General features: G+C 49.4%; 9 protein-coding genes across 9 annotated transcripts; 3 read left to right on the forward strand and 6 right to left on the reverse strand.

Moving 5' to 3' along the window:
* Positions 1–707: 707 nt before the first annotated feature.
* N7520_005155 (magnesium transporter CorA family protein) lies at positions 708–2,672 on the forward strand (the record flags this gene model as incomplete). Its single annotated transcript, XM_057139089.1, has 1 exon — positions 708–2,672. The coding sequence occupies one exon, from the start codon at positions 708–710 to the stop codon at positions 2,670–2,672; it is 1,965 nt and encodes a 654-aa protein (XP_056997296.1).
* A 773-nt stretch (positions 2,673–3,445) lies between these two features.
* On the forward strand, positions 3,446–6,521 carry N7520_005156 (uncharacterized protein; the record flags this gene model as incomplete). The annotated part of the gene is made up of 6 exons (XM_057139090.1): positions 3,446–3,705; positions 3,770–3,971; positions 4,026–4,155; positions 4,206–4,322; positions 4,683–5,786; positions 5,851–6,521. 6 exons carry the CDS (start codon positions 3,446–3,448, stop codon positions 6,519–6,521), a joined length of 2,484 nt encoding a protein of 827 aa, XP_056997297.1.
* Positions 6,522–6,548: 27 nt separating this feature from the next.
* Positions 6,549–7,061, reverse strand: N7520_005157 (uncharacterized protein; the record flags this gene model as incomplete). The annotated part of the gene is made up of 1 exon (XM_057139091.1): positions 6,549–7,061. The coding sequence occupies one exon, from the start codon at positions 7,059–7,061 to the stop codon at positions 6,549–6,551; it is 513 nt and encodes a 170-aa protein (XP_056997298.1).
* Positions 7,062–7,483: 422 nt separating this feature from the next.
* N7520_005158 (splicing factor ESS-2 family protein) lies at positions 7,484–8,893 on the reverse strand (the record flags this gene model as incomplete). The annotated part of the gene is made up of 1 exon (XM_057139092.1): positions 7,484–8,893. The coding sequence occupies one exon, from the start codon at positions 8,891–8,893 to the stop codon at positions 7,484–7,486; it is 1,410 nt and encodes a 469-aa protein (XP_056997299.1).
* Positions 8,894–9,385: 492 nt separating this feature from the next.
* On the reverse strand, positions 9,386–11,506 carry N7520_005159 (uncharacterized protein; the record flags this gene model as incomplete). Its single annotated transcript, XM_057139093.1, has 3 exons — positions 9,386–11,115; positions 11,168–11,419; positions 11,485–11,506. The coding sequence occupies 3 exons, from the start codon at positions 11,504–11,506 to the stop codon at positions 9,386–9,388; spliced, it is 2,004 nt and encodes a 667-aa protein (XP_056997300.1).
* Positions 11,507–13,864: 2,358 nt separating this feature from the next.
* Positions 13,865–14,421, reverse strand: N7520_005160 (uncharacterized protein; the record flags this gene model as incomplete). The annotated part of the gene is made up of 2 exons (XM_057139094.1): positions 13,865–14,316; positions 14,355–14,421. The coding sequence occupies 2 exons, from the start codon at positions 14,419–14,421 to the stop codon at positions 13,865–13,867; spliced, it is 519 nt and encodes a 172-aa protein (XP_056997301.1).
* A 2,163-nt stretch (positions 14,422–16,584) lies between these two features.
* N7520_005161 (putative RNA polymerase II transcription elongation factor (Ctr9)) lies at positions 16,585–20,220 on the reverse strand (the record flags this gene model as incomplete). The annotated part of the gene is made up of 2 exons (XM_057139095.1): positions 16,585–19,314; positions 19,366–20,220. The coding sequence occupies 2 exons, from the start codon at positions 20,218–20,220 to the stop codon at positions 16,585–16,587; spliced, it is 3,585 nt and encodes a 1,194-aa protein (XP_056997302.1).
* A 381-nt stretch (positions 20,221–20,601) lies between these two features.
* On the reverse strand, positions 20,602–21,919 carry N7520_005162 (lysophospholipid acyltransferase family protein; the record flags this gene model as incomplete). Its single annotated transcript, XM_057139096.1, has 2 exons — positions 20,602–20,989; positions 21,063–21,919. The coding sequence occupies 2 exons, from the start codon at positions 21,917–21,919 to the stop codon at positions 20,602–20,604; spliced, it is 1,245 nt and encodes a 414-aa protein (XP_056997303.1).
* Positions 21,920–22,437: 518 nt separating this feature from the next.
* Positions 22,438–23,838, forward strand: N7520_005163 (NADH kinase POS5; the record flags this gene model as incomplete). Its single annotated transcript, XM_057139097.1, has 3 exons — positions 22,438–22,558; positions 22,611–22,722; positions 22,785–23,838. The coding sequence occupies 3 exons, from the start codon at positions 22,438–22,440 to the stop codon at positions 23,836–23,838; spliced, it is 1,287 nt and encodes a 428-aa protein (XP_056997304.1).
* Positions 23,839–24,042: the final 204 nt, after the last annotated feature.

A 24,042-nucleotide genomic window follows, 5' to 3' on the forward strand; every position in this document is an offset into this window, starting at 1 on the left:
AAATGAAAAATTGGAAGAAGAACTCGTGTAAAACCCGCAAGCAGGAGCCAAAAAGTGGTCCCCGCGGTCTAGTTTCCCACGCCACAACTAGCGGATTTCTTCTCTCTCTTCTTCGCCCCCCCACCCCCTACCTTCCTCCTTCACACATAAATTTCACCCATGAGAATTTCAAGTGGGAGGACTTCTATTATTCATTCCTGTACAGTGATCACCCCCAATTGAGGAATTTGCACCTTCATCGTCACTCGTTGAAGATTCTGCAACTTCCAGCCTGCGACCCGTTCGCTCTTTCGTGTCTCTTTTGCAACCCTGGAGCAGTCGCGCTCCTTTTCCTGGGACTCCTTCAAGTTGGCGGGACTTCGCTACTCCAAGGCCTCTCTCCTCCACCCTCTTGCAGGCCCCAAGTTCCGGGTCTTCTGCGGGGGCGACACCAGACCCCCCTAACTCGACTTACCCCCAAACCTTTAACTGTGGCAGCCAGACGTGTGTCGGTAACTCCAGACCCCTGCACAGGGTCTGGTTTCTGGAATGGAGGGCGCTCGACCATAATCGACCCTTTTTACCGACTTGCGTCTGCAGCTGTTTAAGCTGCCAAGAGCATATTCATATTAACCAAACGATACGAACACCAAAAAGCACAACTCCTTTGGAAACCCAAAAACAACAAACAGTCAAACTGGCGTACTGAACGATTTAAAAACTGCACCATGACGGACTCGCCTCGGTCTGAGAAGGAGCTGTGCCTCACCCGATACAGCACCCCGGTGCCGGAATTGGATGATCACCGCTTCCAAATGGACCCTCCTCGCCTTGAAGCCAGTATGGAGGACTCGAGAAACCAGCGCAGCATCGACCTGGTGGGACCGATGGGGGAGAGACTGGAACGCCCGGACCTGCTACACGCCCAGGATGCGCTTCATCCAGGCCCGTTGTTCCGAGACTTTGAGCAAGCCATTGTGGATGACTCGGATAATGAAGGACATCCAATGGATCGGCGCTTCTCGGTCGATCCCGCAGCCCAATTTCACTCGCCGCGTCGCATTAGCGTGGGCCAGCAAGATATGACCAATGTCTCGCGACCTTCATCTGTGTCTGCTCGATCTTCGTCACCCCCTAACTCAGTGGAAGCGTTTGCCGACCCCCGTCGCCGAGAACGAGCCAACACGCTTGACAGCCATGGTCCCCCAGATTTGGAGGCCATGCTGCAACGGACAGTCTCCGGGGGTACCCACCGCCGGCGTCCGACCTTCAGCAATGCCAGCATTATTCGGCCCCAACCCGGCGATGTGCCCGATGCGCAAGAGGAATGTGTGCACACGTACGACGAACCTGGTCGGATTCCCGTCATCGACTATGAGGAGCTTGAGGAATTTGTCGCGCTGAACCAACAGGCGAAGGCGATTGCCAACGCCAACCGCCGCAAGCAGAGTCTGGCCTCCCAGAAAAATAGCCCTCGTATCTTTTACGATCTGCGCCCCGGTGAGAAAGTTCTCGATGTTGATGAGATCAACAAGTCGGATTCGGCCGACTCCTCTGAATCGTACGGAGGCCCCGAGTCGGAGAAGTTTCCCGAGATCGAAGATGAGAAGCGGTCGGTGGACAAGCTCCAGAACATCAACGAGCCTACTCGCTTCGGTTTCTTCTCGTCCGAGTCGCAGACGACGGTTCACGCGGCCGATCTGGGAGATCTGGTGCTCCCTGGTGACAGCTTTCGTGATCTCTTCCAGCTGGGTCCCGAGGGTGGTGTGTGGTGGCTGGACGTGGTCAATCCTACCGAGGAGGAACTGGGTGCCATCTCCCGAGCTTTCTCTATTCACCCTCTCACCACAGAGGATATTTTGATGCAGGAAGCCCGTGAAAAGGTTGAGCTTTTCAAGCAGTACTACTTTGTCTGTTTCCGGACGTTCTACCAGATGGACAAGACTAGTGAGGAGTTCTTGGACCCTGTGAATTTCTACATGGTGGTTTTCCGTGATGGAGTCTTGACCTTCTCCTTCGATGAGAACCCCCATGCTTCTAATGTTCGAAAGCGTATTGGAAAACTGCGTGACTACGTCTCACTCAGTAGTGACTGGATCTGTTATGCCATGATTGACGACATCGTTGATAGCTTTGGTCCTGTGATTCGAGATGTGGAACTCGAATCCGAGGCGATTGAAGATCATGTCTTCATCGCTCGTGTCGACGATTTTGAGTCCTTCTTACCCCGAATTGGCGGTTTACGTAAGAAGGTCATGAGTTTAATGCGCCTGCTGGGCGGCAAGGCGGATGTCATCCGTGGGTTCTCCAAGCGTTGTAATGAGCAGTACGCCATGACCCCTCGTGGTGATATTGGTCTGTATCTGGGTGATATTCAGGATCACGTCGTGACCATGATGTCTAACTTGGCTCACTTTGAGAAGATGCTGAGCCGGTCACACACCAACTATCTGGCTCAGCTGAACGTCACCAACTTGGTGCTGGGTAACCACGTCAACAAGGTTCTGAGCAAGGTGACTCTCATTGCCACGATGTTGGTCCCCATGAACCTCATCTGTGGTCTCTTCGGCATGAACGTCCACGTTCCTGGAGAGGGCGTTGAGGGATTGGGGTGGTTCTTTGGTATATTGGGTGTGATGGGGGCTATCGTTGTTGTTAGCATAGCCTTAGCACGGTGGCAGAAGCTGGTCTAGTTTCTTTTCTGTTACTTGTTTTTGTTTTCGTTTCTGTTTCGGTTTTCATTCGATGTTTCTGCTATGTTTTTGTTGTCTATATCTTCAATTCTGCTGGCATAAAGCTCTGTGAGCGAGATGTCTCTTATGGATATCCCTAGACCTCTAATTATATACGCCTTCTGTCCCTCTCCTATGGCTGATTCAAGTACCTCATAACAATATGTTGCATGCCTACTCCTAGGTATAGCATATGTAGGGCGTCCAGTACACTCCATAATTATGGTGCTTGACTCGTCGTTTGACCTAACCCATCAGGACGACTCCGTAGTTGATTTCGGAACATTGGGCTTGATCTTGTAGATGACTAGCTTAGCTAGCACTTGAGCCAAATAGTTAATTAACCGACTTAACATTTGAATGATCTTTTCTTACATAAGACAACAATGCCAGTTCCCGAGACCATACCTAAACTGGTATATAGATCGGCCTACTGATAGGCTGGCAGATCAGGCGTGCACGGATCTTCACTCGGGTGTTATTTTAGGGCTTACCATGTATACCTTGAACACGTATTTAATTCTCAGATCCCGATTGACCAATAATCGTTGTTACCAATGAGAATGGGATATAGCGAAGGATGAGGCTGCATCTGCATAGCCTCAGCTAATTTCTAGGCATCAGATCACAGTCTCTAGGCAAAAAGATTAAATCTTGGCTATGGAAAGATCTTACATATAAAATGAATACCGTCAAGGCCAGGAATCAACCGTTATTCAATTCTATGACTAAAAATGTCCAACTTTGACGATTGTACCTTATCGACTTGCCCGCTTAGCGCGGCCTACTTGGACTACCTGCCCAACCTGCCTGCAAATGCATTCTTTGTAGCTCTGTTCGGTCTCATCGCTGGAATTCAGCTCCTCCTGGGAACCAAATACCGAGTATGGGCTTACATGATTCCAATGCTGTTCGGCCTTATTCTCGAAGTGTTGGGATATATTGGACGGATAATGATACACTCTAACCCCTTCAATTTCAGTAGTTTTCTTCTGTAAGTACCTTCCTGCGTGATCAAACCACCTGGGCATCACTCACCACATACTTCATGTATGTAGGTACCTAGTCTGCTTGACCATCGCTCCAGCCTTTTTCAGTGCCGCCATTTATATCTGTCTGGGAAAGATCATCATCATCTACGGGGGAATGGCCCGGTTCAGCCCACGAACCTATACAATCTTTTTCGTAACCTGTGATGTGATTTCCCTAGTTCTCCAAGCAGCCGGTGGTGCAATCGCGTCCATTGCCACGGAGAGCCAGGTAAGTCTTCAACAAACCGGAGTCAATGTCATGATTGCTGGATTGGCCTTTCAGGTCTTTTCGCTTTTTCTATTCATTGTTCTGGCCTCCGACTTTGCTCTTCGAGTGCGCAAGAGCCCCAAGTCGGAAGTCGATGAATTTGTTGGTCTTCGACAGAGCTGGAAGTGGAAGATATTCATTTACTGTATGCCTTGCCTTGTCAATTTCCGGAGCAGAGACTAATACTGTGTATAGGTCTTGCCCTTGCCACGTTGACAATTTTCATTCGATCAATTTTCCGAGTTGCTGAGTTGAAGGGCGGATTCTCCAGCGCTCTAGCTAATAATGAGGTGGATCTGATGGTGTTGGAAAGTACTATGATATCTATTGCTTGTATTTGTTTGACAGTTGCTCATCCCGCGGTTGCTATTGGTAGAGTTTGGAGTACTCTATAGAAGGGTTGAAGTTTGAAGTGTCAGCAATCAAATAGTTAACGTTAGTTAAGTTAGTGTTTAGTGAACCGCACGGTTGTTATAGTTGATGACATAATCATAAACTCTGATGACCCGATAAGCTGATTGTCACGATAACATCCATGGATCAAACTGATGATGCAGGGAGATCTCGCTCATACTCCCTGATTTGCGCCATTCCTCTATGCGTATCTCCCGCAACCCGGCCCTTCAACTTCCATGCGATTATTATCCTTGCAGTGCCAACTGACTGCAATAGTCATTGCCACTTCCCTAGCCGCGACCGCCCATGCCACGGATTGGAGCCATGGGGGTAACCACATCGAAAACATCGGCAATGGGGCCGGATTGCCGTTTGCGCTGGATTCGTTCAATGGACTAGAGTTTCAAGACGATGAGGACTCCATTGGGCTGGACCTGGTGCGAAGATCCGTTGCCATTACGTCTCTCGCGAACAATAATTTCGTTAATCCCACCATCAAGATTGGGGATATCCAGTACTGGTACATTCCGGATGATGTGGTGAATGGTGCGCATGGAACGGTGGGCAAAGGACTTCCTGAATATATCGACACCAATGGCGATGTCGTATCACATGCGGCCGCAGATGAGCTTCGAAAACGCGGATTTACCAAGCGCGACTCGACGAAGGTTTATTTGTCGTTGTCCACCTGCAGTCCGCCTGACACCAACACCACCGGCGCGGAAGGCTTGTTCCCGCAGCTGAAGGTGTATTACTCGACGTCAAAGGATCTGAAATATCCGGGCCCGGGCAAGGACGACTCGCTGCAAAACGTCACGACAGCCAGCAACGGCTATATTGGCATTGAATTTGACGCGGAGAGTGATGTCTACATCAGTGTGGTGGCGGAAAATACAACCTCCTATTCGGGTTCATATGTCTACGAACTTGCCATCTCGATCGACGATTATTTCTTCAAAGTGGTTCCCGACGACCCGTTCCTGTACTTTGTCGATTCCGACCAATCCGCCGCGCTGCTGGTGACCAACAACCTGACCCAGTCTAATTCCAGCTCGCAGAACTTTCAACAGTGGATGAACATGACCCCTCCGTATACCCTGTTTGCCCACAATCTCAACGACACATCATTGAAAGGCTTGTCGTCCTCCTTTTGTGCGGTGCAGACTCATTCGCAGGTGACCAGCAACCCGAGCAACACCGACATGACCAGTCGAGGACTGGGGAACAGGCCTAAGGAGCAGTTCTATATTCTCGGACTCAACCGTAGTTCGACGTATGTAGGAATCTTGGGGATGATAGGCAACTCTACCAACTCAGGGAATAATATTATTGGCGGAGGTGGAATAGTATGGCAGCCCATGAACTTCACCACCAAAACAGGTCCGCTCCCGTGTTCCCCATGTCCCACCTCCAGTGTCTTCGTAACCCAACTAACACCATGCAGAGGATAACTGTGCCGTTTTGTTCAACCTCACATTCTGCTCCGAGGTCGCCTACGCAGTCCCAGCCAACCCCAACAGAACAGTCGAAGACCTTCGACAGATCTACGACAACTACACATCGAAATACTACCAATACTTTGACTACTCCCTCCAACAAATCCAATGCAACGCCTCCGCAGACTCCATGTTCTCTCTAACCGTCAACTGCACCGACTGCGCCTCGCAATACAAGCAATGGCTCTGCAGCGTCAGCATCCCCCGCTGCGCAGACTTCACATCCAACGAAACATACCTCAGAGTCCGCAACGCCGGACAGGATTTCATCAACGGCTCCTCATTACCAGAAGACGATCCCCTTCGCTGGTCCGTTATAACGAACCAATCACGCAATCCAATCATCGACACCGATATCAGACCCGGTCCGTACAAGGAGATCCTTCCTTGTAAAGATATCTGTCACGATATGGTGAAGAGTTGTCCCGCGGCACTGGGATTCGGGTGTCCGACTGGATCCTGGTTAAACGCCTCATATGGATATAGGGATCCGAACGGCGATATCACCTGTAGTTACCTCGGCGCAGCGTATTATCTCAATCTCGGCTCAAGACTGGGTATATGGGGAATAATGTACATGTTAATTGGGATTGGGATCTGGGGATTCTGGTTAATATAGATAAGATCCTAATGCAATTTGTATTCACTACCACTCCAATTCCTTCTTTCTCCCATTCTCATCCACATTCTCCACCTTCCTATCTCCCCACCGTTCTCTCCACACATCTCTCTCTTCACGCCACAACGTATTTACACATGGATCACATGAACTTCCACAACAACTTCCCAATTCAGGCGGTGGTGGCGGATCATTATAGGCACGACCAGCCGCACGAAGAAGTTGTTTCGTCCGCGTACCTGATAACCTTTTCTTCTGAAGTTTCTTAAACATCGGTACTTCACTCGGCGCGTAATACGCTTCTGGCTCTTTAACCTCAATCTTCGCCTCTTGTTTGCGTTCGTTATTCGATTCTGGCGTACCCTTGCTTTGGGATCCGGATAAAAGTGCACTGAATGGCGAGCATAGAGTTGAAAGAATGGATGCTGAAGATAGTTTAGATTGACTTTTCTCTTGCTCTTCTTGTGACTTGGCTATATCGCCTGAGGTATCAGCCACAGGTTCGTGGGCTGTTGAGCCAAGACTTGAATCTATACTCATTGTGATGGAGCAAGTTTGAATATGAAGAAATCAAATCGGTTAGAATTTGATATACCGGATAAATGTTCAGCCCTGTATATCATCAGTACATCACCTCGGACAGTAGCATTTGAGGGATTTTTCTTTTACGTACCAGGATTGCACGGATATTTAGGAGTGCAATAGTTTCAGAGTTAAGGTAAAGAAGGTAAAAGATCAAAGTCCATTGATGGCCGAGGTCGGGCCGGATAAGATCGGGTTGTTCGTTCCGATTCTCGTCCTATGGTGAAGTATATCGAAATAGACACCAAGAACGGTTCTTGACTGTAAATGAACATTTTGGTGTTCTGCCATTCTCTATATACATATAAACCTTAACCTCGCTAATCCGAGGTCTATTAAAAAAAGCCTCTAACATGGTATCATATCATAAACCGTAAAATCTACTTGCGCCGCGGTGTCGGAGTCCACATATTCTTTAAACCAGAAGATCCTCCACGAGGTGTACTTCCAACTCTCGACAACAAATTTTGTCCCGCCGAAGTCAACATCTTCCCAGATCTTGGGGTGGGAGTCAGTCCATCAAGACGCGGACTGCTAGCAAAGCGAGGCGTAATATTCACAGGCGTCTTGGTTACCCGTGCAGCCTTTTCATTGCGCTTGTTACGTGCAACACGATCTACCATGCGGTGGTGAAGAGCTTCACGTTTACCGGTTTCGCGGAGTTGGAATGGGTTTGGAGTTGCATCGCTTGCACCGAGAAGACGCCAGTCAGCTTCGAGGTATCCGGTCTGTTGTTCGTATTCTGGCTCGTCTTCGTCGACAAAGGCGTAGCCGTTCACTCGTGGGGTTTCTCCTCCTGGAACAGCAGATGCTTCGGACTCGCCGAGGCGTGGGCGGCCCGCGATGGCATCTTGGATAGCTGAGATGGAAGGCGACGCTGGAACTTTATTTGCGGCATCGGCGGCTGCAGCAGCGTCGGCGTCAAGAAGTCTTGTATTTTGATATAGGGTCCTTTTGGGTCCTGCGCGGGATGCAGCTTCGGCCTTTTGTTGGAGTGTTTCGTGTGTATCCTCGACTGACGAGGGAAGGAACATCAATGTGTTATCTGGACGGGTCTTCCAATGATCTGGTCGGGCTGGGCGAGCATTGAGATCTGTTTTGATGGCAGGATGATCATCCATCTTGATCAGGCTGGTTTCGGGGTTCCCACCCTGGGCTGTAATGCGCTTCACTTCGCGCTGGTGGTGAGCGATCTGTCGCGCCGATGGGATTTTATTATCATTCCATAGCCAGCTGTTTTTCTCTCGTCGCTTCACATTCTGTTTGTCGAGAACCTTGTTGAACGACTCGTTATCCTCGCTGGTGTATTTCGCCTGAAAAGCAAGAAGCCCCATATTTGAAGCATCGGCAAGATTCTGCTCCTTGACTGTTGCGGTGGTGGCTGTGGTCGAAGTCGAAACCACCGACATTGGTGTATCACCTCTCCATCCGTGAGGGGTATCATCTGATCGACCGGGGTGTTGCGGAGTGCCCGCCACGGATGCGTCGGTCTTTCTTCGTGAGTTGAAGCCTGGTGTCGGGGTGCGCATGACATCTGCAAGTTTCTTCTTGGAACTTTTGATCCATTCTCCATCTTTTGATTCCAGCGCATCCAGATATTCTTGTTTGGAGCGGGTCTCGAGCAGACCGGGGAAGAAGTCGCGGGCAATAATGTGGGAGAGGGCGCTGGTATAGACATCTTCGTCCAGAACGGTCGCGGGGCGTTTGATGCGAGTTGGAGGGGGTGGCGGTGGCATAAGCTGACCATCTGGCCTCTTGGCCAAGGCCTTTGACTGCGATGGAGAGGCCATGGTCGCGTGGAGAGGAGAAGTGTAAGATCAAAATGAGGTTTGGACCGATAAGAGATAGCAAGTCAGATGATCCACCCTTACACTCCACCTCTATCCTCTACTCGTCAGACCTATCTCTTCCTATTCTACTAATTCTTCAAGCTCAAAGATCTACGTTGAATCACTCAAAATCAAAGGTACCATGGATTGCCTGTGGCTCTATAATCACATAAATAAAAGATAAAGCGAATGTTCCAAATCCTCCATCCCTTCCGATGTCCTCTTTTCCATGGTTTTTACCCAATCCAGACACCAACCAATATCGCTGAGAAATGCATTCAGACCAAACGACCGAACAGATTGAACACGGCTAACAGCCCTCCCAACATACAAAAAAAATTGAAACAGGTCATAACTCATAGAGATCTATCACAGGGGGGGGTAGAGCGGAAAAAGCAGAAAGCAGAACATATGCGATACATTTTGCTCTCCCCCAAAACAAAGAAAAAGCGCTCAGTGGGCGCCAGTGGGGAAAAGAGAGTAAGAGGGGTTGCGGCTCTTCTTGCGGCTTGGATGCTTGGATGGAACCGCAGGGAGGGACTCTTTGACAGGCCGGATATCCTCCTTGTCATGAACGATAGTGGACGGTAGATCACCAACATTGCCCTGGAGCAGTAGGTAGGATTCGGCCGGACTCTTGGTCTGGCGGTGGGTAGAAGGTGGACGGCTGATGCTTGATCCGGCGGCCAAGGTCTCGCCGGCGGTCAGACGGTCAGTGGGCATCAGCTCGCGACTGCTAGACAGACTGTGGATCAACTCTGGCACGCTGGTCGTTGAGACAGAGGAACGGTGCTTGCGGGCGATAGAGGCCGCGCGAGAGAGCATCAAGCTCTCTTGAGAATTGCACTTGCTAATGGGGGAGAAGCTACTCCGAGGAGAGACGGGGTTATCTATCCCCTGAGAGAAAGAAAAGTGCCGATCTGATTCTGCATCAGTGCTGAGGTAGTCTTCGTACAGGGTATCCGGGGGGATCTGCTTCAACCCCGACAAGGAGCTGACAGGCTGGAAGTAGTCACCCGTGTTCCGAACAATGAAATCACCCTCATACTCAGCTGTCGATGGGGTATGAGCCAAGTGCAGTGGTGTCGACCGGGCTGGGCTGGAATCCAGATCCGGAGTGGGGAATGCGGAGGTGCTCAAAGGGCTTGGCTGGAGTTGCCGAACCTTTGGGGCCACGAGCCAGGCCTCATTCGGAGAGGGCACCCCGATCTTAGGACGCTGAGTGTCCTCCAGAGAAGTGCGTGACCAATCAAAGTTGCAGGTAGACTCTGCCGCGTGCTCATAGCAGTAGTCAATATCTGCATCCCACGAGTCATACAACTCGTCCTCATACGAGAACTGGTTCACACCCGAAGTTGGCGGTGTGATCTCGCTTTTGGGTAGAGTTTTAGGCAGACTGTCGGGGAGGTTCTGTGGTAGAGTCGGTGAGCCCAGGGCCTCGGAGAATTGCCTTGAAAGTTGCTCGGCCACGAAGATTGATAGTGGCGCCTTGGATGCCTTGACAGTGGATGAGTGATAGGCTTCGGTGGGCTGACTCTGTTGCGAGGTTGAACGAGAATGGGCGTAGCCAATGCTAGCCTCAGGACTGTCCCACATGCGAGTTGCCTCTTCCTCTTCCGGAACGTCTGCAAGGTCATAGTGGCTACTGATGGAAGATGTGCGAGCCGACAGATCATCTGCTGAATCCCGACGGATAGAGGGTGCGGTGTGGATATTTTCTGGGTAGGTGGTTGCCGTGGTCAATCCTAGGATCTCGTCAATGGCACGCGGAGCCGGCTCTGCGTCAGGAATCTCCGGAGTAACGGAAGGTGGAGTTGTGGGACAAGCTCGAGGGAATCTGGGAACAGGCCGCGAGAAGTTCTCACCGACACGAGACTCCCGTCGAATATGGCCAGGGCTGATGGAACCGGGTGGGGAGGCTGGTGGACTGCAAGATGGCTCATCCACAGTGGTGGCCGTGCCATATGCGGCGAGGTCATCAGTCGAGAAGTTGCGGAAGTGGATATCGGTGGCTCGGATCCCCTTGAGACCGGTCTCGGGCCGCTGAGACGCGCGAATCACGGAGAATTCGGTGCATAGATCGTTCTCCCGGGTCTGATCCAATGACTGAAACTGTGCCGGACTCGTATGGGTAAGGTGATGAAAGTCAAATGGATCGGAAATGAGGCTCTTCAGCCGATCTTCTGCACGTGCGTCAGTTTTTCAATTCCCGGCACTGCTATGGTTGGCACTTACGTTGTTCGACATGTCGAGATCGGCGACCAAACATATCCTTCTCACGGGGCTTATCACGATCATTCTCATCTTCCTCGTCCAGCGTGGCGACGATGTTGACCTTGCTACCTTGGCGGCGGAGAATCCGACTTCCTCGAGCGAGAAGAGAGCGGGAGGACCTGTCAGGCCTATCCGCACGCATCCCCAATGACGACGTGGTGCGTTCGTCCTGAGACGAGAACGAGCCATCCATTGATGAGGTCAAGGAGGAACCTGGAGATCTGTGCGATGAAGTGGAATTGGTGGTGTTACTCCTTGATCGACCACTGAAGACCGACCTTCTCTTAGGACTATGAGCATTGGGATGGGCGGTAGACCTGGAACGAATGTGGGCAGAATGCTCTGGAGGATCATTTGAGGAACGAGTAGATGGGGGATCACTGTTCCCATCTTCTTCCCAACGAGAATACATTGAGGAATTGAATAGGGTGAATTCCCCCTAGTTTAAGCAGACGAAGTTATGTATCATGGTAGGAAGCGTTCAAAGAACTTCCCGTCAGTTTTTTCCCAGGAGATTGGGTCGGGGCGGAGTTACATATGTATGGGTTTAAATACAGAAGTGGAACCTTGACTTTTGGCTTTCAGGGGGGGGGGATCTCGACATGTTATGATGACGTTTTAACCGTTACAAACATTTTCTTTGTTTAAATTTAAATATTTGTATAGCTGAAAGCTCATTTTCTTTCAGATCAACCCTAGTTTTCCTCATAATTCAGCTCCTGCCAAGTTGGATTCTCTCATATTTCTCTTCCTCTTCCTCTAACTCTATTCCAGTACCTGTACCTGTATCAGTGATACGCATCCGAAACCGAAGGATTATAGTGTCCTGCAACTCAGGGGGACTGAACGTGCTTGGTAACTGTGGGGGGCCGCTTATCCACGTATAGTAAGTATCGACATGAAATACGTTTCAAACTAAAAAAAAATACGTGTATGTATCATACGTCTTTTGTTACCTCTCGTTCCTACTAAGCACTTGAATGCTTCTTTCCCCTCACAATGGCAAGAATCTCATATATGAATATGAGAAAATTGAAAATCTTCTTTTCTAATTTATTTAATTTTCCCAGAATTCGCCATAGAAGGGCCTGAGAGTCTAATCATTTTCCCCGCGTCACTAGCGCAAGCCTCGGTCTAACGGTTTTGTTCTCGACAAAGTGCGTTCGGGCCCAGAAAGTCCCCGGTGGGATTGCAAAGTGGAATTTAGTGGAAAAGTGGAATAGATAGGGCTTGAGATGCACAGATCCAAGTGGAGAGGATCGCGTAATGTACAAATGCGCCTCGGCATCAACAGATCGGAGGCGGCCGAGTTCAATCTTTGATGTTTTTCATCTTGATCCTTGCACTTTTTCATTTCTACTCATGTCGGAACTCACCGGTGATGCAGGAAATACTTTTGTCTCAGTCAATATAACGGGATGTGTTTCCATGGTTGAAGCCTGGAGTAGTTCCGTTATAATCAATCTCCGGTGGGGGTCTCCTTCCAAACCCCTCAGAACCTCCCCAAAACAGAAAACCCCCAAGCCCTACGGCTACGGGAAAGAACCGATATCGTCATCTGCAGAGTGGAGACTGGTGCGAAACAAGGGAGAAAGTCAGAAATTGACGAAACGCCTCGAACTGAGACGGGAGGAAAAAGTCAATTGTCTTAGCGATTCAACAGTCCTCCTGACGATCCGTCTAGAACCATCGATGTACTAACCGACTATAGAAGACTCCTTTGGTGATCGGTTCGTTATAAGTGGATCTTAGAGCCGGAGCACCATTTGAACAGGATTGTTACCATTACTCCAAGAATTGCTGCTCTATGATATTTACCTTGAGAAGCTCGTTCTCAATGATTCTGATTCATTCATTGAAAAGAAATAGCCAAAAGAAAACCTAAAAAAAAAAAAAAAAAAAAAAGAAGCAAAATCCAAAGTCAGTCCCTATCGTAACGTAAAGTGAACATTGAAAGATACGGAGTACGGCCCGTTCGAATCCTAATGCCAAGAACTCGACGCGGGTGGGATCACACTAGATACATTTAGGGGAAATGGAAGGCTGTCCTAGAGGTTTATAGATTTCTAGTTTTCTAATTTTCTAGTTTTGACTAGTCCAGATCATCCCCCTATTATTCCCTGTCCAGAATTCACTTCACTTACAGCCTCAGGGGCCACGCTAGTATCAACTTTTTTTTTTTGATTCTTTCGTCAGCATTTTCGCCCCCCGGAGACCAACGGCTAACCGAACCTAAGCTTTTTCCGCAACAACTGGATTTATTCATCTAATTACGGAGTACGGAAAACATGAACATCTATTTATACTATATGGTCTCCGTTCGGCTCCACGTGTGGACTGAACGAATCGAAGGAAAATGTTTCCCAACCCGAGGCGATTGGCGTCATTGGAGTCCATAGTCCCGACTAGCCGGTAAGATACAGAAGACGATCGGGCCCATCAGGGGCTGATAACACTTTACACTTCCAATGATAGGGGATATTTACTATTAATAAATATCACATTGAACTAACTTAGAATTTAAAATTATTACCTAGTACCTCTATACCGTATATTCCCAGCGCCCCTTTTGGTCTCGTGATCCTGATGCAACGTCAACAGAGCGGAATGTTGAAAAACATCACATACCATTCCCGTAGATAGCCCGATGTTTACCCTTTAAAGACTGATTGCTCCAATAGTGATCGGCGCCATCGAGAGATCTTCATCACGCTTGGCGTTCTCGATAACATGGATAGGAGTCCCCGCCTCAACCCCGCCAATTGAAACATCTTCAGCGCGCTTAGCATTCGTCACACCAGTACTGTCATCACTCCCAACATTGGTGCCAACGTTAAGATCACTAATGAGACCCTCATCTGAACGCTTCATGGCGTTGGCAATGTCATCGGCCAGCTGGACATAGTCCGTAATCAACCCATCTTCAGCGCGCTTGCTGTTCTTCACGCCGGTGCCTCCATCACTCGCGACCCCCGCGTCCGAGCGCTTCATGGCATTGGCAATATCACTAGCCAGCTGGGCGTAGTCCGCGATGAAGCCATTTTCCTCACGCTTGGCGTTCTTCGCACCAGTGCTTTCGTCGCTCAGGAGATTGGTGCCAATATTAACATCTTCGGTGTGTGGCTTTCATCCGAGCGGGCGAGGATACCATCGCCATTCTTGATGGGGGCAGCGATAGCAGCTACGGCGAAGAGAGCTACAAGGTGGTACTGCATTGTTGATATGCGGTATGAGAAGCCGGATTAAATTCAGTCAGTTTGGTCGACTAGAAAACGCCATCTTTCTAAGGAACCGCTCACCAGAGAAGAGAGGTATCGGTGTTGATGAACCACACAATCGGATAAAGAAGAAAGAAGAAAGAAGAAGAAGAAAGAGAGAAGAAAAGAAGTAGGAAAGTTTCCGATGCAGTACAGCTCTTAAGTATCAGAGCTGAAATCACACCCCCATAAAGAGTAATATAGTTGACGTGGTCCACTTGGGTAAGTTATAGAAAGTGCATATCTAGCTAGGAAGGTGTCATCGACATCGTCGATGACACCGGGAGACTTGAGACTTCTGATCATTGTCACAGGACAAGCAAAGCTAAACTTGTTCAAGAGAAAGCTAAGCTTTTTCTCTTGCTAGGGGAGCTCTACCAATTAGGAACGTTTAAAGCCGCAGATAACCCGAATTTAGAGACAGACCATGGTGCTTGATATCATGTGGAGAGTCCTCCTGGCCGAATGAATGGAACATGTTGGGTTGCAGAGGTTCAAACTTGACCACATGCCATACATGTGTGAAGCTGTCAATGGTGACAGTTGGTGACGATCCTTAACTAATTGGGGTTGAGACCCAGAGGAAACGGTTCTCGTTTCGGGTTGCCGAGCCGGGTACTCCGTACTTTCAATTTGACTAGACATTCTAATATGCATTTATAAGTACTTGAATATAATTGAAAAGGATGTATGTTTTGATGTTTTGATGTCATATATCAATCCATATATTCATATACGCCACATGAAATGTAAATTCAAGCTTCCAACCTTAGTGTGGATAAAGTTGCTGCTACCAAGAATGCTCCGTCCTCTACCCATACAATTACACTCTACTTAGATAAGTACCATGGGTGAGAAGAGAGGTGTCCGTGTTTTCCGAGGTCATTCTTATTCTCTAGTGCTGAGACATTTCAAGATGACGAAGTTGATTTTCTAATCAAACATGATCTCTCTCAAATGCTCGGACTTTGTCTACATGGGTAGCTGATGGTGATCTGTACAATAGCCTGGACTAGACTGAAGAACAAGAACACTCGGAGTTCCTGTCACATTCTTTTACCTTACTTATCTTTGACTCTACCTTGCATACCCCTGTCTAACAAACATTGAAGTCAGGCCTGTACCTACGCAGTACTAGGTATCCCAAAACACGTTACAAGTTATACATAGTCCCACAATAGGTATCGCGAAGTGAGACCTCACTTCACAAGTATCAATTACCAAAGCCAGGAATCAATTCATGTAAGAGATACAAAAGTACCATCCTTGGTACAAAGTACAGTATATAAGCTCCTCACAGCCCATGCAACCAAAAGCTTAAGCAAAAGTCCGCTTGCGTCTCATGCACACATAATATAGCAAGGGTTAACTCGCAGGCAAGACAAAGTAGAAGTAACATTGAATATTGACGAATGAACTACGAATAAAATCCAACAAACCAACAAAACACCAACAATACCGGAATATGCACGATCGGGACGCTCTGCGCCTCCATGCATCCTGCAATGCAGCCTGCAGCCCCAACCCGCTGTGCCTCGGATCGGGGATCCAATCCCTGCCTGTGTACTTAGTACCATACATATTGCATATACCTGTATCTGTATCTGTACCTGTAATCGTATCCGTATGTATCTGTAACCCGACTCATACACACCTCACTCAACATCGCACGATCCGAAACATGTTACGAGAATGCACTAGGATCGGAAATTAGTAGCGTCAGCTTGATCGGATCTCGGTGCTAATTTCTTTCTTGTGTCATGTGAAACTGTGTATCTGGGTGCCAATGTTTATTTTTAATACACCCTAGGACCCGCGTATGAATGAATGCTTTGTGGGATACTATAGATCGGTTGGTTCTTGTGCTTTTGATGGGTGGGGAATAATGGGCAAGCGAGGGATTGCGTAAGTGTTAGTGGATTCATATAGTAGAGAGTACGTAGAGGGCTGAATTAGTGGGTATTGAGAGTTGGAGTCACAGTACATCAAGGTATTCAGATAAACACAACTATAAGGCTAATTTACATCGAAGATTTGTTTGGCAAACTGTCTCTGGCAGTAATTGGAAACAGTTTCTGCGATAGGAAAGAAAAGAAAAGAAGAAGTCAAGACAGGCGCAGCTCAGTCCTCCATCTCCTCGTCTTCGGCCGGCTTAGAGGGCTCATCTCCAAACAGCTCCTCGTTATCATCGTCTATAGGCTTCTCCACTTCCGCCTCCTCCTCGTCATCGTCATCGGCGATGCGGCGAGAGACCCTGTCGCGGCGACGAGGTGCTGCGACCTTCTCATCTTGCATGGGCTCGTCATCATCACCGAAGAGATCTTCTTGTTCTTCAGGACTAGCCGGTGCATCTCCTTGTTCCTCATCATCCGAGTCTTCCACCCTCTCATTGCTCTTGAACTTGCTTTGGGCCTTGCTACTCTGGGCCTTAGCACCGGAGCGACGTTCCAATCGGCGGCGCTTCTTAGGGGCTGCATTCTCGCCCTCACTCTCGCCCTCCGCACCGCTGCGCTCAGCATCATTCTCATCATCAGCGATGAAGTCATCACCACCCTTCTTCTTGCGCTTCGCAGCGGGCTTCTTCTTGCGCTTGACCTTCTCGCCAGTCGCCGAATCGTCTGTGAGCTCGGCCTCCTCACGGGCACGTTCTGCTTCAGCGCGTAGAATTGCCTGTCGTTCAACCTCTTCAACCATCCCCTGGCGCTCTTCGGCGATCCTGCGCTTACGCTCAGCCTCAATCTCCTGGGCTTTCTTGAGTTGCGCCTCGCGCTCCTTGGCTGCGGCTTCACGGGCCTCGCGAGCCTGCTGAAGCTTCGCCGCATTCTTCTCCTCGTACTCCTTCTGGCTTTGCATGGCACGGTCGAGCTGCTTGCTGATAGTGCCACCCATGGCTGCACGTTGCTCCAAAGCGACGCTGGGATAAGGCGGGTTCTTCTCCTTGGAGAGACGCTCAAAGGTCTCGATAGCCTCCCTAAGGCCATCGGCTGCCTCCTGTACATCCTGCAGGGTCTTTTGAGTGGCCTGGAGGCTGTAAGCCAATGAGGCAATTTGGTTCTGCACAAACGCCACGTTAAACTGTAAATGAAGCTGGTCGGGGGAGACGCTTTGTGCCCGTTGGGCGTATTCAAGAGCAGTCTTCATAGACGCAAGGTTCATCTCCTGTTTGCCCTTCAACCACCAAACTCTACCAAGACAGGCGAGAATCTGCACGTCACGAGAGCGGTCCTTGGAAAGAGCGGTTTCGTAATGCTCAATTGAGCGTGAGTACTGTCGGAGCTCGGCGTAGACATGTCCCAGGTTGAGATAGACGCTGGGGTCCTTTATGGTCTCTCGAATCTTTGAAAGAATCTGCACCGCAGTGCTGTAATCCTTCTTGTCATCGACAAGAGCAATGGCAATACCTTGAGCGGCATACGCGTTCTTCGGATCTAGTTGAAGAGCCTTATCGAAGAACTCCACAGCACGCTGGTACACCTTCCGCCGTTTCTCCTTCTCCTGCTCAGTGTCGCGACGCATGTCGCGAGCGGAAAGAAGATGTACATTACCCATGCCAGTTAAAGCGTATCGGTCATGCTTATCGTGGTACTGCAGAGTGTGCTTGTAGTGGCGTTGCTCGTGATCCTCGGCAAGATTGGCAACCCGCTTCTTGGATTTGCTGAGATACCACCCGAAGAGCGCGCGAACCTCCAGGTTCGAAGATTCAACTTCGTACAGCTTAGCCATCTTCTTGGGACCTTCATCCGTGGGACTCTGGCGCAAGCTGATGTAAGTCAGTCGAGCACTAGCTTCTGTGTAATCGCTGTGTCGCTCCAAAAGACCCTCGTAGACCTTCTTCGCTTCATCCCACATGTCGGCCGCCTCGTAAGTCCGACCCAAGTTGTAGCTGATAGTAGTAACAAGCGCATCGTTGTCGGCCTTGTCTTCTCTCTCTTGTGATTGGACGCAGGCGTTGAGCGCTGACTGGAACATACCCCGGGCCAATGCAATCTTCTCGTTCTGATACAAAAAGGCACCCATGTTATTGAGAAGCTGGGGAGGGAGATAGTTGCGGAGAGCATTCTTCATATCTTCCTCATTATCAATTCCCTCCGGACGAGCACTCTCGGGAATACTGGCAAGCTGAAGTTGCTCTAGCTGAACAAGACATTGCATGCTCTTTTCGGGGGCAATACCCTCATAAAGTCGAGAAAGATAGACCAGAACCGATTCGTCTGGGGTCAAGTTTTGTTTCTCGTCCTTCCACATTGATCGCACAGACTCCAAAAGAGTGATTGCCCGCTTGGCCTCGGTCGATTTGTCCTCCTTGCTGCCTGACTTTTGAGCTGAAAACACCTCTTCCGCATGTATCGCTGCAAGAAGTGTCATAGCCTCTGCATTCTTCGATTGTTGAACAATCTTCTCCAAGCGGAATTTGGCACCATCAAAGTCCTTGTTGGTGACTTGCATCTGCACCGCACCGAACTTGGCCGGCAGGTAGCCCTTATCACCACCTCCACGGGCCTGATCGGAGCGGTTGTAGTACTCGGTGGCTCGTGTGTTGTCGTTCTCGTAGTGAGATTTGCGTCCAAGGAGATACCAGCCGTCACTGGCAATGGACATGACATCCGTCTGCTCGATAGCCTTGCGAGCAAGAGTTTCCACAGTCGGGTATTGTTTGCGCAGAAGGAAGTAGCCGCCAAACAAAGCGCAGGTCATTGGGTATTCTTTGTCAAGCTTGAAAGCTTTTTGGGTGTACTGGGTCATGGCGACCTTGTACAAGGAACCGAACATCGGGTCAGTGGTGGATCGGCGAGAGCTGTCGTGGAGATAATAAACTGCAAGCAGGATATTTGCGACCTTAGATTCGGGGTTCTGCATATGAAATTAGTTGTCAGGCCTACCAAAAGTATAGGATGAACCTACCAGAGCCAATGCTCTTTCCCACGCTAACTTAGCTTGATCTTTGAATCCTAGCTGCCATAAACAACATCCCAAACCGATGCGAGGATCTGGATCTGTGAGATTTGGAACCTTCATGAGGACTTTCTGGTATCCATCCAGGGCTTCAGCGTATCTTCCTAGCATGTAGTGTGCCCGAGCACGTCCTAAAATCGCCATAATATTGCGACCGCCAAAGGCCTTGGATGATTCGTCGAAGCATTTCAGCGCCTGACGGAGGGTTTCTACTCTCTCGGAGGTGTCAATTGCACCGGGGCGGACAGCACGAGGGGGGTACAAGGATGCACGGAGAAGACAGAGGACACCGCGAGCGAGGAACAAAGGTGGGTATGCTGGATTCAAACGGGAGGCCTCGTTCAGCGTTGATGTCGCCAACTGCAGGTAATGGTCTTTCGTTTTGGCTTGTGAGTAAAGTTCTCCCTCCGGAGCCACACGAGGTGCTTGTCGGCTTTTAAGCATCAGCAGCCAGCAGACCCAGCCCAGGAGCCCGAGCTTTTCCTTGGTCCCTCCGTGGGCTACGGAAGCCAAGCCTTTGTTGAGAATATCGAGGGCATGATCAAGTTGCTTTCGCTTCGCATAGGCAAGCGCAATGATTACCCAGAAGTTCTTTGCAGCTCGTTCGTTTTCCAGCAGTGTGCATAGCTCAGTAGGGTCTTCCGGAAGATCAAGGAGGCTGACTTCGACTTCGCTGTCGAAGCTAGAGGCGGGGATATCGATGGCATCGGGGATATCGGCGAAGCGCAGGTTATCCATGGAGCTTGGAGGAGGCATTGTTTCGGTGTTCGAGCCATTCGAGTGGCCGTTTTCGAGGGGGGCCATGATTGCGACGGCGCGCTGACGAGGAAAGGTGGTGTGTCCCGAATAAAATGCGTAGATGTAGAGAATGAGCAAAGTCTTCAGCTCATGATCAAACAAGATTGCCCATCTGAAATCTGAAGGATGCGGGCCAATTCACTGGAAGACAATGAAACGCGCCAGTGAATATCGGAGAGGCTCAGACCGCGGTGATCTCAATTGAGAATTGGATTGGCTTGGCGTGGCTGGATTACACCGCCACATCTACACACCGCCACAGTTTCTCATCCAGTCCAAGTGATTGTAAAGATGAAAATATTTATAAGTATTGGATATATAACATCTAGGTGATAGTCATGACATGTCTGGCCAAAAACCAATAGTAAAGTATGAAAAGTTACCCAATCAGTGGAACCAACTGCCCACAAGCTTGTACAAGAACACTAAACCAACCAGTACAATGAATATTTGACCAAGCTCTATCCAATGATGCAATCGAACGTAAGACTCGACATAACCAGCATCGACAGCTACCTTCTGTTCAGGGGTGGCGTTTGTAGCTTTGATTGAGCCAGCCAGGTCGGACGGGAACCGGCCAGTCTCCCAATATTGGTCCAATAGCCGATCTTTCTCTACCCATCGGGCTCGCAGCCACTCTTCAAATGCTGTTTGGTCATCCAGAGGAATGTCTGCAACAGCGAACCGCCGCCAATGCATATTAACTGAGGTCGGAGGGCGTCCTTGGAGATATGTGGAGCGAAGGGTGAAGTACTTGTCGGGATAGACTCCATTCCTAAGAATAATTAGTATCATTCAAAGAAAAGAATGGGGGGAAAGGGGGTGTTTTTATAAGAAAGAAAACATACGGTGGACCCTCATAGGCAATAGTGCTATCATAAACCCACTCTACTGTTCCTCGTAGCTGCTGAAGACAGAAAAACAGACCTGTTGACCGGGGGAGAATTTGGTGATTGAATGAAGGCAGTCCTTGTTTCTCTCCAAATGCATCACTCCGCCGCTTAGTGTTGATAGACAGATTGGTTCCTTCGGGAAAGATCAGCAGCCACATGGGGTCATATTGGGGCCCATTCGACTCTGCTCCAATGTACTTCGTCTTCAATTTTTGGAGCCGATAATGAATTCGGGCCTTGTCTGAAAGCCACTTCCGTGCCAGGAAGATAAATCCGTAGAACATCATGCCCTGGCCAACTATGGGAATCCATTTGAGGGAGTCCTTAAGGATGATGAAAATCCGGCCATGCATCACATTGGTATAGGAAATCCACCACAGGTATACCCAGTCGGTATAGATCTGGTGGTTGGCGATCATCACCAAGCGCTCTGGGAAATCGGTCTGCAACATGCCATCTTCGGACAAATGAATTTGACCTTGCACGCTGGCATCTCCACTAACTCGAAACAGTGTAGGGCTGCCCCATTCGGTGAGTGCGGTGATCACCAGTCCAAAGTTTTGTTTCGTGTACGCCATATACGAGTAATACCAGCTTTTGTTGATCAGGTACAGCGGGCTACCAACAAGCTGGGTTATGAAAATGACCACGATGCAGCAATCGAACCATGTTGCCAGCAAGAAAGATCGGAGCAGTTGCATCAGAATTCCATGTTTCAAACGGGGCTCTGTGGGCGGCTTGGTGGAGTGTTTTTGAAGCTCGGTCGCTTCCATGGTGTGAGGTTTGCGTTGGTGAGCCTCGGTTGAACCCATGGCGTAATAGGAGGCCCTGAATGGGCTGATAGAAGAGGGTATTCACAAACTGGGAGGCTATCAGAAGCTGTGGACCCTCAAGAGGAGTTTTTGTACAACAGTTCGCTTGGGGGGGGTGAGGGGAAGTATTTCTTTGTGGTCAGCGGGAGCTGGCGGGATGTGATCGGGGAGATCGACAAAGAGCTGGGGTTGAGGCTGAAGATTTGTCTTCTCCACTAACAATATGATGAGAAGCTTCAAAATGAAGTGGAATTAATTTAGGAAAATAAAGGAAACGAACTAAAACTGAATAATGAAGAAAATAATGAGAGTAAAAGTTGCTGGTCTCGTGTACTCCGTACAAAAAGCATAACGTCAGAGCCCGAGGCGGTGGGGCCCGATTATTTACTCTTTTAAACTCTCCGCTTTTCTTTCCAAATGTCACAACTCCAAAACCACAATATTTTGAGTACACTGGAGCCATCCGGATATGACCTTTAAACATTTTGCTACATGACCGAGGTCGCTGTTATTCAACCATGCAGTGTGGCCGCAAAAACCCTGGTCTATTCTTACGGCGCTGTTTCTCCTCATCTGCGCCGCGTCACGAGATCCGCGATGTTCGCGCCTTATCGCAACGGCTGATCCCCAAATACCAAGGTGTGGCTGAGCGTGATCATGTTTGGATGACGAGAGGTTAACTCTCTTTCAGAATCCCAAGGCGAACTTCTTTCTCTCCAGTGGCCAGCGCCGCCGCGAAACATCTTGCTGGTGCGCAAGCATTGCGCTCCAACTGTGACCGAATCCCTCATTGAATTTGCCAAGTATGCCAGCCTAAATTAAATGCCTGTTATATAACTCGTTTACCTAACGCTATTTTCTCCAGTCACATCACCTCCACCTATCCATCCACCGCTGTCGTCCTCGAATCCAAGACTGCTGCCGAGGTTCATTCGTCCCTGCCGTTTCCTGTGTACTCTGCCTCCTTGGACGATGATCCCACCGCATTTCATAACAAGGTGGATCTTACGGTGACACTGGGTGGAGATGGCACCATTCTCCATGCCTCTTCACTCTTCGCTACCTGCTCCAACGTCCCCCCAGTCCTATCGTTCAGCATGGGTACTTTAGGGTTCCTCAGCGAATGGAAATTCTCCGAATTTAAACGGGCGTTTCGAGAAGTTTACATGTCCGGGGCCGGGGTTGGAGACCGCACGCCTATGCTGGAAGACAAATTACCAACAGCAGAGAGTGGAGAGTCCACGCTTGAATCAATGGGACCGACAGGCTGGTCCTCGGTCCGGGGTAAGTCCATGGGATGTACCCGTGGAGCCCCCATTTTGATGCGCAATCGACTCAAGGTTGGACTATTTACGGTCGATGGTCATGAAACGACCCCCATCCGCGGCAAAAGTGACCAAGGGGATGGAGTCTACGTCATGAACGAAATCCTTATTCACCGTGGAAAGGAACCGCACCTTGCTGTGGTGGATATCTCCGTCGGGGGCCGCTTTCTGACCGAGGCCGTAGTCGACGGTATCATTATCTCCACCCCGACGGGCAGTACAGCATATAGTCTAAGCAGTGGTGGCAGTATCGTACATCCGTTGGTGCCTTCCATCCTGCTGACGCCCATCTGCCCGCGTAGCCTCAGTTTCAGGCCCCTCGTGTTGCCGTTGAGCACGCCGATCACCATGCGGCTCAGTGATAAGAACCGTGGTCGAGAACTGGAGGTCAGTCTGGACGGGGTCAATCTTGGCCAAGGGATGGCGACTGGCATGGAGGTCCGAGTGTGGAATGAGGAGATGCGACAAGGTATGAATGAATGGCAGGGCGGCGTCCCCAGTGTTATGCGGAGAAGTATGGGGGATGAAGCGCATGAAGGGTGGGTTGGTGGCTTAAATGGATTACTCAAGTTCAACCATCCATTTGGTGAATAAGACGTGTCACTAACAAGTAGTATGCTCATGTATTATATTCAATAGATAGTTAACAGGTAATTTAAATAAGATCATGGATAGTTCCAAGGTTATATGGGTTTATATTAACGGATTGAGCCGCCCGGACGGTAAAATTGGTTAAGGAGACGCGGGCCCAGATTCCCCTCGTGGATACCCAACCAAGCTAGATTTACTTCAAATCTT

The sequence above is a fragment of the Penicillium odoratum genome, assembly GCF_028828045.1.
Source record: "Penicillium odoratum strain IBT 22623 chromosome Unknown utg000004l_segment0_segment0, whole genome shotgun sequence".
Classification (NCBI taxonomy): domain Eukaryota; kingdom Fungi; phylum Ascomycota; class Eurotiomycetes; order Eurotiales; family Aspergillaceae; genus Penicillium; species Penicillium odoratum.